The 17377-nt window shown below is 53.5% G+C and overlaps 1 protein-coding gene across 2 annotated transcripts in view; it reads right to left on the bottom strand.

Moving 5' to 3' along the window:
* LOC130035790 (transmembrane protein 98) overlaps positions 1–16632 on the bottom strand; it is a 53109-nt gene extending 36477 nt beyond the window's left edge. Inside the window, exons 1-6 of one of the 2 annotated variants that reach the window (XM_056127701.1) lie at positions 16621–16632; positions 13481–13740; positions 11868–11999; positions 10758–10791; positions 8187–8302; positions 5064–5123 (exon numbers count right to left, since the gene is read on the bottom strand). In XM_056127701.1, the coding sequence (XP_055983676.1) occupies positions 5064–5123; positions 8187–8302; positions 10758–10791; positions 11868–11999; positions 13481–13611 (473 nt within the window). In that variant the 5' untranslated portion in view covers positions 13612–13740; positions 16621–16632. Of the gene's footprint in view, positions 1–3294; positions 3655–5063; positions 5124–8186; positions 8303–10757; positions 10792–11867; positions 12000–13480; positions 13760–16620 lie in introns of those variants that run through there. The other variant, XM_056127702.1, reaches the window with a different exon arrangement.
* Positions 16633–17377: the final 745 nt, after the last annotated feature.

Raw genomic sequence — 17377 nt, 5'->3', positions numbered from 1 at the left:
TGTGGTCCATATCCCAGACACTTGGCAAAACACACACACACACACACACACACACACACACACACACAGTATGTTTGTAGGAGAGAAAGAGGACTTGGTGGGAGAGAATTAAGAAGGAGGGAGAGAGAGGAGGGCAGAGGGAGAGAGGAGAGAGAGAGAGACATTCTTCATTTGGCACCGTCCCCTAAATGTCTCAGCCTCACAGCATCTGGGGGCTTTAAACTGCAATATCATTATCTGAAGTTCAGGCTCCTGGGGGCGCCCACGCAGGGCCTCGGGGGAGCAGGAACTTCTGGAATGAGGCGGGTCAGGGTCAAGACTGCAGATGCCAGCACCCTCTGTTCTGTCTGGATGATTTCACAAGCCAGAGCAGCGTCCCAGGCCGAAGAATGGGAGCCTGACCAATTCTCCCTGATGTGCTGATAAGGGGGTGCCAAAAGCTTTGGCATCACGTAGTGCACAGACTGGGGTGGAGCAGCAGCGAGCCTGGGCCGTTCTCTGCTGCAGAAGGTCCCGACTGGGGGCTACTTGGTTAAGAGCCCCTGCTGGGCCCCAGCCACAGTAATGAGGGTGACACCATTGGAGTCAGCCGCCTCAACACACATGGCACCAGGGAGAGAAGAAAGACCATTGGCTGAATTATTCAGCAACAGATACATACCACACGCAGGTCACATGCCGACTTATCTGAGCCTATCTGCCAGCCCAGTGAGGAGGCAGCTTTGACGGCCCAAATGAGGGCCAAGGACCAGAGGGTGAGTGACAATGACTGAGCCCAGAACTTGAACCCAGATCTGACTTTTTCTCACACTCATTTTCTCTCCCTGAGGGGCTCCTGGGAACCGAGGCTGATATACTGTTTGACTACAGGATGGAGGGAAATCCTGGGAGAACAAGCTCGCTCTACATGGACATACATACAGACACCAGGGAACTCGGGGCTTGGGGCGGGTCCCCCTCCAGCTGGACATTCCCCTAAACCCTCTCCCAGCCACTTCCTCCGAGTTAACTCCAGTTGACTCACTGGGGACCTAGGGCACTGGGGCTGCATTGCCACATCAGTACCCGCCTCACCCAGAGACCTGGTGACACAAGATCCCACCTGGTCTCAGCAGCCAGCGGGCACCGAGGCTGAAACACACAAGTCTCTTGGAGTATCCCATATGTGTAGCCACCCACCCCTGCCGCGGCTGAAAGGTGGCATCTCAGGGTTTCAGGAAGTCACTTGGGCAGGGACCCACCAGGCCCTGTTGAAGGTAAACCACTGGAGGCATCACTGCAGGGTGCTGGACACGTCCCCTCCTCCAGCCCCAGCCTCAGTGGACAGAAGGTGAGCACTTCTCAGGGTGCTGTCCTTTGCCGCGGTCTCTGGTCCGGGTGAGTGCGTGTACAGCACAGCAAGCCTGGGCAGGTGTCCCATTGCTCAGGAGAGGAGGTTTTCACAGGGCAGGTGAAAGACCGACACAGGAGCGCTGTGGACATCCTGTGGGGGAGGCCCCACAAGTGAAACCAAAGTGACTTTTGTGAACAATTCAGAGCTTTGAAACCAAAGTGACTTTTGTGAACAATTCAGAGCTTTGCCAGAGAGACAAGAAAATATTGCCAAGACCAGACTCAAGACTAACACAAAGGGGCTGGAGTATCGATAGCACAGCAGGTAGGGCATTTGTCTTGCACTCGGCCGACCTGGTTTTGATTCCCAGCATTCCGTATGGCCCCCTGAGCACTGCCAGAGTAATTCTTGAGTGCAGAGCCAGGAGTAACCCCTGTGCATCACTGGTGTTACCCAAAAAGAAAAAAAAAAGATTAACACGAAATAGACACGGCAGTGAAGGATCTCCTGTGATGGTGAGTCTGTCCCTCGGTCCACAGGCACTGAGCCCCAGTGCCCCTGTCTGTCCACTACCTTCCCAGCTCTCTGAGAGCATGACACAAACCCAGTGACCTGTTTCCATGACACACAAGGCGCCGATCCTGAGGCTGAGGTCTGGGTTCCTGGGTCTCAACTATCAGGCCAAGGGGTGCACCAGTCAAGGGAGAGCAGATAAGATAAATGAGGAATGGAGACAGGGTTCCCTACATGTTCCACAGCACATACCATGAACCCCAACCCTCCAGGGCCCTCGCCCACAGAGGGAGGTTGGCTCCGAGGGCCTGGGAGGCAGCAGTCTCCCAGCTTTGCAACCATCCAGATGAGGGTCTGGATGACTGTGAACGGGGTCCCACAAAGGTCTCAGGTCATAAGAACCAGCTTGTATTTCAACAGTTGCAAAGCAGAGATAATGCAGAGACATCGAAGGGAGGATCACCGTTCCAGGACACGAGCTGACGTGGTGGGGAGCATCGCCCTCCGCACCTCTGCCTGAACGTCTCACCTTGAGTCATCCACTCAAGGAGGCCTCCTCGGGACCCTCAGTCTCCCTCCCTCCTTCTCGCTTCTCAGACAACACCACCTAAGTGAATGAGACGCCACTGCACATCTGAGGGAAAGTGAGGGATGAGTTTATTACCCGCCTAGTGGCAGCAAGGTGAAAATGCAGGCAAATAACAAGGGAACAATCAACTCCGACAAGCTCACCTTCAACCCCCACCTGTGACAGGGAGGTCGGACGCAGATGGGTCAGGGACCAGGGAACAGGTATTACCAGGTAGGTGACACAAATGAATGGAATGGGTGAGGTCAGGGAGATCAGATCTTGGCTAAATAGAAAAGCCTTAGCTCCAGGTGACAGTCTTCTTTTAAAAAGGCGTTATCCGAATTGCCATAAGAAACCAGAAGTTCTATGGGGCTGGAGCAATCGCACAGTGAGGAGGGCATTGGCCTTGCACACGGCCAACCCGGGTTCAATTCCCAGCATCCCATATGGTCCCCCGAGCACTGCCAGGAGTAATTCCTGAGTGCAGAGCCAGGAGTAACCCATGAACATCGCTGGGTGTGACCCAAAAAGAAAAAAAAAGAACCCAGAAATTCTGATTTGGGGGCCCGAGAGGCAGTCCAGGGATGGTCACCTGCCTTGCATGCGGCCGACCCCAGTTCAAATCGGCACCATCTCCGGTTCCCCTGAGCAGCCTCAGAGGTCACTCCTGAGCACAGAGCCAGGAAGATCCCCCTGAGTGTGGCATGGTCTGGCCCAATGTCACCCCTCTCCACAACATAAAAAAAATGAAAGAAATTTTGCTTTTAGGGTGAAACTGGCTCCTAGAGGGGCACTCCCCCAACCGTGCGGGCCACCTTTTCCCAAGCTGTGCCGTGTCAGCCCCCCTAACTGTGGTGTTAGGGCGCCCTCAGTGGCCACCATTTGCAACTGCAACCAAGAGGTCCTGCTGCGGTCCCTCCCGCAGCGGCTCACTGACCCTGTGGCTCACTAGCGGGTGGAAGGACAGAGTTTACTGGGAAAGCAAGCAGCAGGTCAGGGGTACTGTGGGCAGCTGTAGGCCAGTGGGCCCTAAATGGCCGACTGCTCCTGCAGGAAGCCTTCAGGGCCCAGGAGGCCTTTCTCTGGCTCCGAAGCCAGGGCCGCCTCCCGCAGGACTTGCAAGTGCTCCTCGGCTGCAGACAGGGAATGGTCTATCCAATCCAGGCCCCCTGTCAGGTGGCAGGCATTCCGGGTCACCAGCACCAGGTGACTCACAGACAGCAGCAGGGCTGTGGTCCTAGGAGAGACAAGGACAAAGCTGTGAATATGCCCGTGAGAGCTGGCCACAGGACGGGTGCTGCTTCAAAGGGCGCCTGTGGGAGCCCGGCATTCCACCCCCCAGCACCGTAAGAGACGCAAGCTAGGGGGCCCTCAGCATCACTAAGGATGGCCCAATAAGCCCTCTCCTGAAAGGTTCCACACCCAAAAGTGCTCGTGGTCAGGTTAAGCAAGGCACACCAACGTATTTCTCTGGGCCTGAGTTTCGTGTGATACACAGGATATCCGCTATCTCAGAAGTGGGGCCCCGTAATTCAGCAGTCTATCTCTTAATCTCTCTCCCAAAGATTGAGCATCCCTCATTGATTCTGAGTCAACATGACCCCAGGCTGTTTAGTCCCTACTCTTAATTTTTTTAATTGAAAACCAAACAGAGGCAGAGGTTCTCTTTTTCAGTATTGTAAGCGTCACTGCATCTCTCTCTCTCTCTCTATTTCTCTCTCTCTCTCTCTCTCTCTCTCTCTCTGTGTGTGTGTGTGTGTGTGTGTGTATTTGGAAATTCCAGCCTTAGAACAGCACTGGGCAGAAAGCAGATAACGACTGCCAAGAAGCCACTGGCTGGGCGGTGAGCAGGCAACCTGCTAGCAACTGTGTTTCTGTGAAACAGCCAAATAACCAAATAAATCCAGAAGAATCTGGGCTTTCACAAACAGGCCTGCATCTGGTGCAGGAACACACTTCAAAAGGCTCGGTGTGGTCTTCGTATCACGGCAGGATCATGGTGGAGAGCTTTCTGGGTTGCCTGGGCAGGTGAGCCCAGCTGTAGTTGACTTGGTCATTTCTATTCTTTTTGCTCTGTCCACTACCACCCCCATCTTGGGGGAGTGTGCAGACATGTCAGCTTCTGGGGTGGAAAGGCAGAGAGAGTAATAAGAGAAAGAAAGGAAAAGGGAAAGGAGGGGATGGGAGCGGTGTGTGGGGAAGGGACACGGGGGGTGGGGGGAGACAGAATTTAGTAGGGCCAGATATCTAATTTTTAAGAAATGCCAAGCTGGGGCTGGAGATAATATAGCAGTGGATAAGGAGCTTGCCCTGCACAAAGCTGTGCACACAGACTCAATTCACATACAGGTCCGTAAGCCCCACTAGGAGTGATCCCAAGTGCAGAGCCAGAAGTAAGTCCTGAGCACCACCAGGTGTGGTCCAAAATCAAATAAAATTTAAAACCAAGATGATCTCTTTCTTTGCTCAAGTCTCAGGCTCCCTGGGGGACCGACAGTTCACATCAACTTCAATGGTCCCCAGGTTATCGCCTTAGGACCCCACAGCACAACCCTCTTTCCCACAACCCAGACAGCCCAACTCCCAGAGTGGGATGAAGAGAGAGTCCCCCGCAGGACCTGCTTGGGACCTCCATTCCCCACTCACCGTGCATCCAGGAGTTTGGGGTCCAGTGGCGGGTACATGGACTTCACCACGTCATCCACTCTGAAGGGAGACAGAAGAGCTTCAGTAGATGGCTCTACACCACATGCACGCACACACACAAACATACACACACACACACACACACACACACACAAACACACACCCTGCCTCCTCCCTCCCTTCCCCTCATTCTACGTTTTCAGTCCACCAGTGATTTAAGATCCAGCCTCAAGGCCAGAAGGCTCTGGAGTGGAGAACATTTTGTCTTCTGGTTTTGTTTTAGCTCAATGCCTTAGGAAATGGAAGTTCACACCTGTGGAATGATGCTCAAGATAGACTACTAAATTCAAAGGAGAAATGGCAGCCCATATGTGGACTCCGTTATCATTCACAAGAAAACAAACAGCAGCTATGAAAGGCAGAGGACAGAGTGGAATAAAACTCCCCAGTTAATAGCCTCCATCTCCAGGAACTCAGACGGATAGAATTGAAAGGGACTTTATTTTCCATTTAATCTAATTTTGCAATTTTTTTAGCTTTTACTAGTGAGCCCGGCAAGCTACCGAGAGTATTCGATATGCCAGACACAGTAACAACAAAGTCTCCAATGGAGACGTTACTGGGCCCGCTCGAGCAAATCGACGATCAACGGGAGGGCCTTTACCTTTACCTTACCTTACTAGTGTTTATTAATTTTATGTTTAAAAAAATTTTTAAAGTCATGGTTGAGGAGGGGAAGCTTACATGTTTGAGTTTCAAATTGCTCCTTTCATTTATTTTAACATGTGGTACAGTTCGAAGTTAATTATTGATTGACTGGTGAGGGGGCCACACCCAGATGTGTTTAGTGCTTCTTGCATAATTTACCCTCAGGGACCACTCCTGGCTGCTTGGGTCCCTGGCATCTGTAGTGCCAGGGACCAAACCCAGGTAGGCTGCATGCAAGGCAAGAATCTTAACAGTTTTACTATCTTCCTTTCTTTTTTTTTTTTTACAAAGCTTTTATTTTATTTTTTTTAATGTAGTAGTACTGCTATTTATTCAGCCACTGATTAAACTGACTAAAGCAGGCATGAACTCTTAACGTTTTTAAATTTTGTTTTCAGAAAGTTGTTCACAATTTTATATTCAACATTTTAACACCAATCCCACCACCATTACACCTTCCCACCACCATTATGACCCCCTCAAGGTTGATTTTTTTTTTAATCAACTTGAAAAAGAAACTACTGTTCCTTCTGATTCGAATGATGTGAATTTTGGTTTCAAATTCTTGCTCTTATTCCACTTGAGAGTAAGGAAGAAAAAGTGATGTTTGTGTTTCTATGCGGGTATGCGTTCAGATTTCTAAGTGCACAAGAAAACAGATGTCCTTAAACATTCTTGTCTAGGGCTGAGAGGCCACGGGAAAAGGCAGAGGTAAGTGGTTCTCAGGGTCTGTCTCAGCCAGCCCCTTTCTTCGGAGTGCCCTGGAGCAGAAGCCACTCTCCTTGGAACTAATGTGCTATTACCATACAATGCGGACTAAATGGAGCAAAGAAAACAACGGGAAGGAGAAAAAATAGTCAAACTACACGGAGAGAATGAAATGTGAATGCAAAAAAGACACCCAGAGTGAATTCAGGTGGAGCACGATGCTCAGCAGGGCTTCTAAGGTGCTCCCGAGGCTGGCCGTGCCCTCACGCCCCCACCCCTACCCTCACCACGGCAACACCCCTACTAACCCTAACTTCCTCATCATCCTCAGGGATCTTGGCTTCTTCCCTGCCCTGGCCCTTGCCCGGCATGCAGCCTTCTAGGGCAGACTCTCATGGGTGGGCTTGGCAGCCCAGAAGTGCCAGGATGCGGGGCCGAAGAGATAGTACAGTGGGTAAGCGTTTTGCCTTGCATGCAGCTGGCGTGGGTTTGATCCCCGGCATCCCAGGAGTAACCCCGGGGCATCCCCTCGTGTGACCCAAAAGCCAAAGAATAAATAAATAAGTACCAGAAAAAAACCATGAAGGCACCTGACGAACAGGAGCAAGGCACTCGCTACCAACAAGGGGATCCAACAGAAAGGCCTGGAACAACACTCCCCCTCCAGCTCCCCCCCTCCACCCCCTCCAGGAGAGTGCTGGAGAACACCCCAGACTATTCCAGCAGGACACGCCCTGATTCTCCCCGCTCCCACTTTCTCAACTTGCTGAGTAGTCAAGGCCATCAACTTTGTCCTCCCTCCTCGGAAGTCTGGCTCCTCATGATGCGCAACAAGGAGGGGGAGGGTTCTGGGAAAGTCGGGACGTCACCGCTCCCCCAGCCCCAGGAACTGGAAGGGCGCCTGGTGGCTAGTTAGGAAAACATCCTAGACGGAAGACAGCGCCGGCGCCGCCACATTCCAGCCACCAGGGGGCAGCCGGCTCGGCAGCGGGCGCACAGCCCGGGCTTTGGAAAAAAGGCCTCGTTTCCCCGGCCGCCTCCCACATGCGACTTCTCAGGCAGCCTGGAATCTGGGAGATGCAGATGAGGGGTGGCTTCACCTCCCACAGAGCCCTGGAGGTGATTGGTTGGACCATGGACGGAGGCGATGGGGACATTTGGGGCAAGAGAGAGTCCCAGGGTCTCTAATACAGATGCAGGCTGGGGACAGGGCATATGCAGCAGCAGGAAAGGTGCTTATGAGGAGGGGCTGGAGCGATAGCGATAGCACAGCAGGTAGGGCGTTTGCCTTGCACATGGCCGACCAGGGTTCGATTCCCAGCATCCCAAATGGTCCCCCAAGCACCGCCAGGAGTAATTCCTGAGTGCAGAACCAGGAGCAACTGAACATCGCCAGGTGTGACCCAAGAAGCCAAATAAAAAAAGTGCTTATAAGGTAGAAAAGTGCAAAAGGAGGGAAAGGGGCCCAGCATCAGGGAGAGAGGAAATTCACAGCTGGAATTCCCTGCCCCCAAAAGAAAGCCTGCAGGTGGAGGGCAGCAGCTGGATGTGAGGGGGACCTGAGTGACCTGAGTCAGGTCACTAGAAAAACTTACACCCTCGGAGCCTCCTGGAAGAGCCCAGCCCTGCTGTCCCCTCAGCTGCCAACCCTTCCCACCCCTCCCCAGGCATGGGGACCCTGGGAGCCTCCACCCTACCCCAGCTCACCTGGGGCTGATCCTCTTGGCCACCACAATGATGTCACCAACACTGGCAGATGTCTTCATCTTGGCCCCCGAGCCCATTGTCATGGCCACAAGTTTCTCCGTCAGCGTGTGACAGATCTAACATGGCCAGGAGGAGAGAGAAGGGGAATGAGGGGGTGACCCAGCTCCCTCCAGGGACTTTGGCCACCCCCAGCAAGGCAAGAGTCCCTGCTTAAGGCCTCCCCCTCATTCACAGAAAGATGGAAGGAAACAATAGACAGAGAGGAGAGAAGATGAGGTGGAAGGGGTGAAGTTGAAGGCGCCTGGAATGGAGAAAGCCGTGAGTCCCACAGATCTGCTGAGAAGGACAAAACAATCTGCTAAGAAAAATCATGTGCTCAGTTTAGTGGATTTCACCTTCTCTCTTTGGGGGAACAGCTACTTTCTCTGAATCTGTGGGTGTGGAGTGAGGTGCCCTCATAAACATGACCCAGGACAAAGGGTTTCCTGGAAACACATTCCCTCCAAAGTGGCAATTATCTCATCAACAGTCTCTCTTAGATGTGCAGATCTGATAAGATAGCAGGTGGAAGAGCCTTGGGGAAAAGCAGGAAAGAGACCACTAAAACACACCTGGTCTCCCAGGGTGTGTCTCTGCCTTGTGCATAGGGCTGGGAAACAGAGAGCAGAAAGTAGCCCAAATTGCATTCCCCGCCCCCACCCTGGAGTACCTGGTCCCCTCCATGGAGTCCCTGTCATGGGGGGGAGGGGGGGGATGGGTGGAGGTTCCAGGAAGGAGGTCAAGTCACAGGGCCCTGAAATCCCAAGGGGAAGATCTGAAGTGATTTCGCTGATTTTTGGTTGGGGGCGGGGGGCCACACCTGGCAGTACTCAGGGATTACTTCTGGTTCTATGCTCAGGGGGTGACTCCTGGCAGTGCTCAGGGAACCATGCAGTGCCTCTGGCATGCAAAGCATGTGCTCCAGCCTCTTGACCCCGCTGGCATCAAATTAATCTCTCTTCCTCTCCTTCCCCCCACCATCCCTCTCTGTCTCTGTCTCTCTGTCCCTCTGTCTCTGTCTGTCTGTTTCTCATCCCTAAAGTGTTTCCTTTGATCTGAGGTCTCCAAGATGAAGTGTAATCCTAGAAAAATCCTTCAGCTGAGTCACCCCTTATCTCCTGGGCCATTTATTTCTTGCTATAATAGACAAGGGCAAGGGACAAAGCCCATGCCAGAATTCATCCTGGCTGGAAGAAGGGAGAGTTAATATGGCATTATTGCTCTGCGCAATGCTTAGCTGTCTCTGTCTATAGCCTTTTCTATGCCCAAATAGCCTATTGCAACCACATAATCAGGCTGGACTCTCTGAGAGCAATTTCTTACTAGGCTTTTTTTTTCCCTTTCTTCCTATCCCTCAAGAAAGACAGCTAAAAATGAGGTAGGATAAAAGACATTTTAATATCTTCTGGCAAATAATACTGAAGTAAAGAAAAGGCTGTCTCTCTCTTTTTTACCCCTTAATCTTGAATAATTAGTAGACAAAGAGATATATGTGTAGTTTCCCAGGTTACTGAACAGAAACTGACAGTATTTGCCAATGGCCAGATCTTTAAATACTATTATTATTCTATTAGGAAGAATAGTACCAAGCAAAAACTGAAAACTATAAATACTACTTAAAACTATAAAAAATTATCCCAAATCTAAACTGAATGCAATTTTCCAGCCAGTCCTGGAGGCGCGGGTTCCACACACTGAGCACCTGCTCTGCACACAGATGGTTGGGTTCCAGCCCCAGCACTTGGTGGTCTCCTGAACACTGCTGGGAGTGACCCTGAGCAGGGCAGAGAGTGGCTCCCAAGCACTGCCAGATATGGCCCGAAATAATTTTTTTTAATTTTTGTTTGGGGGCCACATTTGGCAATACTCAGGGGTCACTCCTGGCTCTGCACTCAGGAATTGCACCTGGCTGCACCTGGGATACCGAGGGATCCAACCCGGGTTGGGCATGTGCAGGGCAAACACCCTACTGCTGTACTATCACTATGGCCCTTAAAAAATTTTTTTTTAATAAAAGAAAAGGCAACCTGCCTTCAATTTGAAGTACTTGTGATTTGTATATTTTAACATTGGTGGTCCCGTTTGTTACAGCACAGAGGGTGGGTCAAGGCCTTCCTGGTTGGTGCGGGTGGTGGGGGGGAGAAGTCTACAAAAGCTGAGCTCTCAGCTCATGGGAGATTGTGCTGGGAAGCTCCATCTCCTGCTCACCAGCTCTACTGGGGGGACGCACGCCTTTGTCACGGGAGGGTGAAATGGCAGCTGTGACCTCCTATGCATCTTCCGCACAGGCTAATGTCCTTTAAGGAGCAAGTGAAGCACCGCTCTTGGAAGGGGCTCAGGCTCGAAGCACAGCAAGCGTCCCCATGAGAGCCGCAGGCTGGAGCAGAAGCTAGAGCAGAAGCGCCCAGGTGCGCATATGCGCAAAAGTGTGAGGGCAGCAATGTGGGTCCCTGCACAGCGCCCACACCGCACCAGCGCTAGGCCTGCGTCAGGGACCCTCTCCCGTCTCGCAGGGAAATCAAAGAGTATTACCTTCAAGATGGCAATGCAGTGGGACATGAGACCCCTAGGGAGACAAAATAGGAACTGGTCAGTGATTCTCCAGAGAAGCCCACCTCCCTCCGCTGCTTCTCTGGCTCTGCCTTACCACCTCAGGGCAGGACATTGGGGGTTAGTGCAGCACTGAACAAGTCCTCGGCCCAAGGAGCAAGTCCCTTCCGGTCCTTCCCCTACACCCAATAAATGCTTTCAGTCAACGCTGTCCCCACTAAGCAGCCATGGAGTTTTGTAGCTGAGCTTCTGACACTTCTCTCTGCCTCGGAAATCCTATCTACTCCGCCTGGTAAACTTTGTCGTCTTTCAAGCCCCAAATTAAAATGCGCCAACTCTGCTCTCCTTCCTGAAGCCACCTCTCCATTCCTGTTCCAGGTCACATGCAGACGGTGCCTTGGCCCATGGATCCACAACCGTGGGCATAGTAGCCCCTCTTGTAGCAGGCAGAATCCTGCCTCTCCCACCTCTGCCCTGAACAGAGGCCTCATACAGCTGATGAGGTACCTAGGGCATGGCCGAGAGGGCACTACCCAGCACGAGGGTCCATGAGAGGTGGGGCTCTCTAAGAATCAAGGAGCCTGGGTGTCAAATTCATGGACCCTCCTCAGAAATAAGCTATGCATATCCAGTGACTTTTGTTTTTTCTTTTTGGGTCACACCCAGTGATGCACAGGGATTACTCCTGGTTCATGCACTCAGGAATTACTCCTGGCCTGGAGGTGGTCGGGGGACCATATGGAATGCTGGGAATCGAACCCAGGTCGGCCCTGTGCAAGGCAAATGCCATACCTGCTGTGCTATCGCTCCAGCCCCTGTCATCCAGTGGCTTTATAATAACTTTTCGCTCTACATCCACAGGTCCCAGTGTTCAGAGCCACAGAATGAGGGTGCGTGGAGAGAGGACCAAATCTGTCTCTCCTGTTATATTTTGATTCCTCCCTCCCCACTACCACCACCAACCCCAGAGGCCAAAGGAAATGACAGCAAGCAGCCCTCGACTCCCAATGCCCGGGCAAGAGCCCTGGAGAGGGAAGTCCTGCCCGCCAGCCCCAGGGGTATCAGGAAAGCCTGCAGTCGCCACAGCCTTACGAAGCATCTTCAATCCAATCTTCGTTCTCCAGGATGGCCTCGATGTGGGGGTTGGTGATGACAACATCGTCCAGTTCCAACTCCGAGGGCTCAGACTGGGTCTCCATGGCCCCAATGAGGTCCACAATGGGCCTGAAAGCAAGAGCCCCGGGTGTGGTTTCTTGCGGGGGTGCGGCGGGGAGTCCCCAGCTGACCCTCTCCTCCTGGAGCCCCCGAACCTTCCACACAGGAAGGGGTTGGTAAGTCAGAGCAAGGTCTCTTGTCCCAGAGCTGATCTAAGCCTGGTAGGAACGCAGCTGTGGCAGGGCCCATGGCTGGTCTGGGGGACTAGGAGAGAGGTGAGGGCACAAAACCAGAAGAAATGGACATGGAGCGAGGGGAGGAAAAGGATTCCCACCTTAGGTACCTCCATGGGTCGTCAGGACAAAATAACATACTTCTGTAACTTTTCTTCCCTTCAAGCCCACCTTGGTATAGCAAGGAAGGCTTCTGATACCCAAATCTACCTGTTCCCCTCATTTTGTCTGAAGGGAGCAACTTCCACTCCCTCCTATATCCTGAAAGGGTGGGAAAAGTAAAACACATCTACAATAGAAACCTTTCTTCCTTTCTTTCTTTCCGGCCTTTCTTTCCTTCTTCCATTCTATTCTCCTTTCTTCCCTTTCTTTCTTTCTTTCTTCCTACCTCTTTCTTTCAGTTTTTGAGCCATACCTAGCAGTGCTCAGGGCTTACTCCTGGTTCTGTGCTCTGGGTCTGGTGGAGTTCAGGGGACCATATGTGGTGCCCAGGATCAAATCCAGGATGGCATACATGCCAGGAAAGCACCCTGCCACTGAGCTACATCCCCACACCCAGAGCAGTCTCTGAAATGGAGAGCTTGCCTTGATCATATAAACAGACATTACTAATCATTTGACAGAAGTGTGGATAGGATTCAGGGTCTTGCCTATGCACGGCAAATAAGTGCTCCTCTTACCAACAGGCTATCTTCCCAGCCTCTTGAGAAGCATTTTTTTTTTTTTTGGTCTTTTGGGTCACACCTGGCATTGCACGGGGGTTACTCCTGGCTTTGCACTCAGGAATTACTCCTGGCAGTGCTAAGGAGACCATATGAGATGCCGGGGATTGAACCTGAGTCGGCTACGTGCAAGGCAAATGCCCTACCCACTGTATTATCACTCCAGCTCCGAGAAACATTCTTTTGATGGAGAGTGGGGCGTGGGCCACACTGGCGGTGCTCAGGGCTTACTCCTGGCTATTGAGTGCCAGGCTCAAACCAGGATCAGCCATGGCGCCTAAACCCTATACTATCTCTGGCTCAAGCAACATTCGTAAACTCTGGGGTCTTTCTAGGGAAAGACAGTGCTCAGGAGCTTTTTAATTTTAGCGGTGCCAGGGATCAACAATGCAATGCTAGTGCTCTACCACTGATGCTCTTTATTTGGGGGCCACTCCTGGTGGTGATCAGGAGTTACTCCCAGAGCATGGTCTGGGGGTCATCACTCCCAGCATCGCTCAAAGGACCACACTGTCCGCAGTTTCTTTGTCTTCTACGGGCACCCGGGGGGTGGAACCCATGTCCCTCTCCCTGGGCACGCCCTGAGAACACTCACTTGGAATCATAGCGCTGCAGCAGGTCCCGAGGCCGGCAGTAGCGCTGCCGGCACACCACCACCAAGGCCGCGAAGGAGGCCAAAAAGATGGTGGCCAGCACCCCGATGGCCACAATCACCACGGTCTCCATACTTCCGGTGACACGCTCAATCCCGGTCACATTCCCCACGCACGGTTAAAGCTTGGAAGAGGCAGGGAATGGCACAGCAGACAGTGGGGCTGCAGGGACTGAGCCTGATCCTGGGTCACCCGCAGCCACCTGAGGACAGGGACAGATCAGCAGCCGGCTCCTGGGTCACCTGCAGAGACCAGCGGACAGGGACAGATCAGCAGCTGGATCTCAGGTCCCCCTCTGCGGACAGGGACAGTTCTAGCTCCACTTTAGCTTCACTCCAGAGCTTCCTGTTCATTTATGCGCGCGACAGCAAATGGGAGTAGGTGCTAAGAAACTTGTTGCTCAATCCTGGGAAATCTTTTTTTTTTTTTTGCTCTTTGGGTCACCCCTGGCGATGCACAGGGGTTACTCCTAGTTCTTCACTCAGGAATCACCCCTGGCGGTGCCCAGGGGACCATATGGGATGGTCCATATGGGAATCAAACCCAGGTAGGCCACGTGCAAGGCAAACACCGTACCTACTTGCTATTGCTCCAGCCCCGATCCTGGGAAATCTTAACAGTACTGTAAACCACACACGGTGCCTAAAATGAAAAGCCAAGGGGAAAAAGTGCCTGTGCTGGCAGAAGACTGGAAGATGGGAGGGAAACTGGGGGTACCGACGAAAAGGATTGATACTGGAAAAAAGACTGCCTGAAACCCAATCGTGACAAGCTCTGATGTGCGGGAACTAACTTTGAAATAAAAATAAATCAATGTGATTAGACACATCTGGAGGGGAAGCCTACTTGCCAAGGCTTCATGGAACAGAGTTAGGGACTGGACATTGGCGGGACTGGAAGAGTTTTGCTTCCCAGGAAGCTGGGACAAGAAAGGCTTCTACATCCTGAACAACAACAAATTGCTTTTACATTGCCACCGTTACTTTCACAACCATATGAAGTGAATGAAGGTGTTCCTACCTGTGAAGAAGGGCAAGATTCTATTGGCTGAGAGTCTGTGCTATGCGCTTTGTTTGTGTTAATGCTTCTAACAATCCTTGGAGGTAGTGACCAGCTTTCCTATTTACAGCAGCAAAAACTAAAGTTCATATGGGGCTGGAGCAATAGCACAGCGGGTAGGGAGTTTGCCTTGCGCGCAGCCGACCTAGGTTCGATTTCCAGCATCCCATTTGATCCCCTGAGCACCGCCAGGAGTAATTCCTGAGTGCATGAACCAGGAGTAACTCCTGTGCATCGCCGGGTGTGACCCAAAAAGAAAAAAAAAAACCTAAAGTTCATTGAAGTTAAGTCATTTGTCCAAGTTTATATGTTTATGTAGCCAAGAATATTTGCTTTCCCTTTCCTTTCTTTTTTGTTGTTGTTGTTTTGTTTTTGGACTAGACCCAGTGATATTTGGGGGATACTTCAAACTGTGCTCAGGGGTCCCTCCCTGAGGTGCCTGGAGGACCAGGTGGAATTAGAGTGGGGTATTTAAGCATGCAAAGCCAGTGCAGCCTGGTGAATTCTCTCTCCAGTTCCTCCTTTTCCTTACCAAGGAGGAAAAGATTATAAAAATTCAGGGTCATGGCCAGAGAGATAGTGCAGGGAGGGTAGGGTGCTTGCCTTGCATGTGGCCAATCCCAGTTAGATCCAGCACTCCATATGGTCCCTTGGGCACCACCAGGAGTGATCCCTGAGCAAAGAACCAGAAGTAAGCCCTGAGCACCCCTGGGTATGACCCAAAATAATATCCCTCCCCCCCAAAAAAAATCATTGATCATCTACTATATATCAAGCAACGAACTGTTTTCTGAAAACTAGAGATATTACATGGACCTCCAACTTTGAGAGACTAGGGAAGAGGCAAACTGAATCACCCTCTTGCAATTCTCTTGACAACGGCAGAGGAAGGAAAAAGGAAGTGTTTGCATGCGGCTCACGGAAGGGGGGGGGGGGGAGCCTCCTTCACAGGACAAGGGACAAGTGACAGCTTGAGGTGGGTTTGGAAGGATGATCAGGATGACCTGTTAGCTTCAAGTGCCAAGGAGGTTGTTCTCAAGGAGGGTCTCAGAGAGAAAGAGAAAGAAGAAAAGTGCCTGTCACAGGGGGACTGGAAACGGGAGGGAAACTGGGGACACTGGTGGTGGGAAATACACACTGGCGAAGGGACGGGTGTTGGAACACTGTATGACCGAAACCCAATCATAAACAACTTGGTAACTGTGTGCCTCACTGTAATTCAATTTAAAAAAATAATTAATGTTTTTAAGAAGTGGATCTCAGAACTTTGCGCCCCGTGGGAGCTTCCTTGCGCACTCCGCTGAGAAATTTGGAGTCTGCTTCGCCTCTGCGCCGCTATTCGTGCTTGCTCTTCTGCCTTTTCTCCTCCCACCCTGTCTCCATTTCCTCCCTCTCCTCCGTCGTCCCCCTAGCTCCTCTAACACCTCCCCCACCCACCCCGTGTCTCCCCTTCCCAGCATTTCCTTCCCCTCCCCCAGCCCCGAGCCCCCCTGGACCACCCGCTTTGTTTCCGCTCCTTCCCCTGCGCTACGAGCCCAGCGCGCTCCGGCTTTCTCTGCGCCTTGGCTGCGTTTCTCCGCGGTGGGGGTGTCCGTCGGTGGTTTTCTCTTTCTCTGCTTGACACGGGAACCCGGGAGGGTTTTGTGTCTGGCTGGTCTCTGCAGACGCCCCTTGGGTCTTTCCCCCTCCCGGGGACTTTCCCTCCAAGGGGTTCCCAAGCACCCGGAGAACAAACCAGACCAAGCCGCCCCCCTCCCCGCCTCTCCCGTCGCCTGCCTAGCGGGGGCCCCGCACCCCGACACCCGGCACGCAGGCAGGCCTCCCGGGCACCCCCGGGACGCAGCCCCCCGCATCCCCCGACCTGCGGGAGCTGCTCCGGGGCGCGGGGGACGCGCGCCGCTCCCACTCGGTGCCACTTGTGGGTCGCCGCGGTCCCCACTCCTCCCCCCCCGCGCGCCGCCCCCCGCGCCCTCGCGCCCGGGCGCCGTCGGGAACCCCTCGCCCGCCGTCCCGGCGCACCCACCTCCGGCTGCGGCTCCAAGCGCGCACCCCCGGGCCCCCCGCCGAAGGCAAAGTCCGGGCGTCCGGGCGGCTCTGCGAGCGGGGCATGCCGGGAAGCGCCGGCCGCAGGAATCCAGATAAAGGCCCCCCGCCGGCGGCCCAGCCCCCCGGGCCCGGGAGGGGGAGCCGCCTCCAGATCCCCCCGCTGCCAGGCGCCGCCGGCCGCGCCCGGCCCCGCGCCCGCCGGCCTAGGGCCCTGCCCCCACGACCCCCACCCGACGGGGCCGTCCGGGGGGCCTTGGGGGAACCCGGGGGCAGCAAGTTCCCGCCAGGCGAGTTGCCGGCTCCCCGCTGCGGCTCTGCGTCCTGGCTGGGACACACACTGGCCCTGGACGCAGCCTCTTCTGTCCCGGCTCTGTACCAGCTGCAGCCCTCGGGGTTGGCAGAACGGGGTCGTGGTCTGAGGGGTGCAGGCATTGCAGGGGCAAGCCTGCCATCAGAGCAGCTCTGAGGATAGACGCTGCCACCGGGCAGGCCCGTCCACGCTGACCATCGCCTTTCCAGAAGTCAAAGCTGGTAGAGCCGGCTCTCTGCTCACACGCTGGCCCTTCCCCGCGCGAAGGGGCCTCCCGTGCACTCCTGGGGACACCCCGCCCTGTGCAATAGCTTTCCCTTGGACCTCCCTCTGGGCTGGAGAGGCCCAGGCTGGGGAGGATGCTGCCGCCCTGCTCCTGGCACGAGGATCCCCGGGAATGTGGCATGCAGGAGTTTGGTCAGTC

Source organism: Sorex fumeus, unplaced genomic scaffold (assembly GCF_029834395.1).
Source record: "Sorex fumeus unplaced genomic scaffold, SorFum_2.1 ptg000063l, whole genome shotgun sequence".
NCBI classification, from domain to species: domain Eukaryota; kingdom Metazoa; phylum Chordata; class Mammalia; order Eulipotyphla; family Soricidae; genus Sorex; species Sorex fumeus.
Note: the sequence above shows the minus strand (reverse complement) of the source record. Positions and strands in the feature narration are given on the sequence as shown.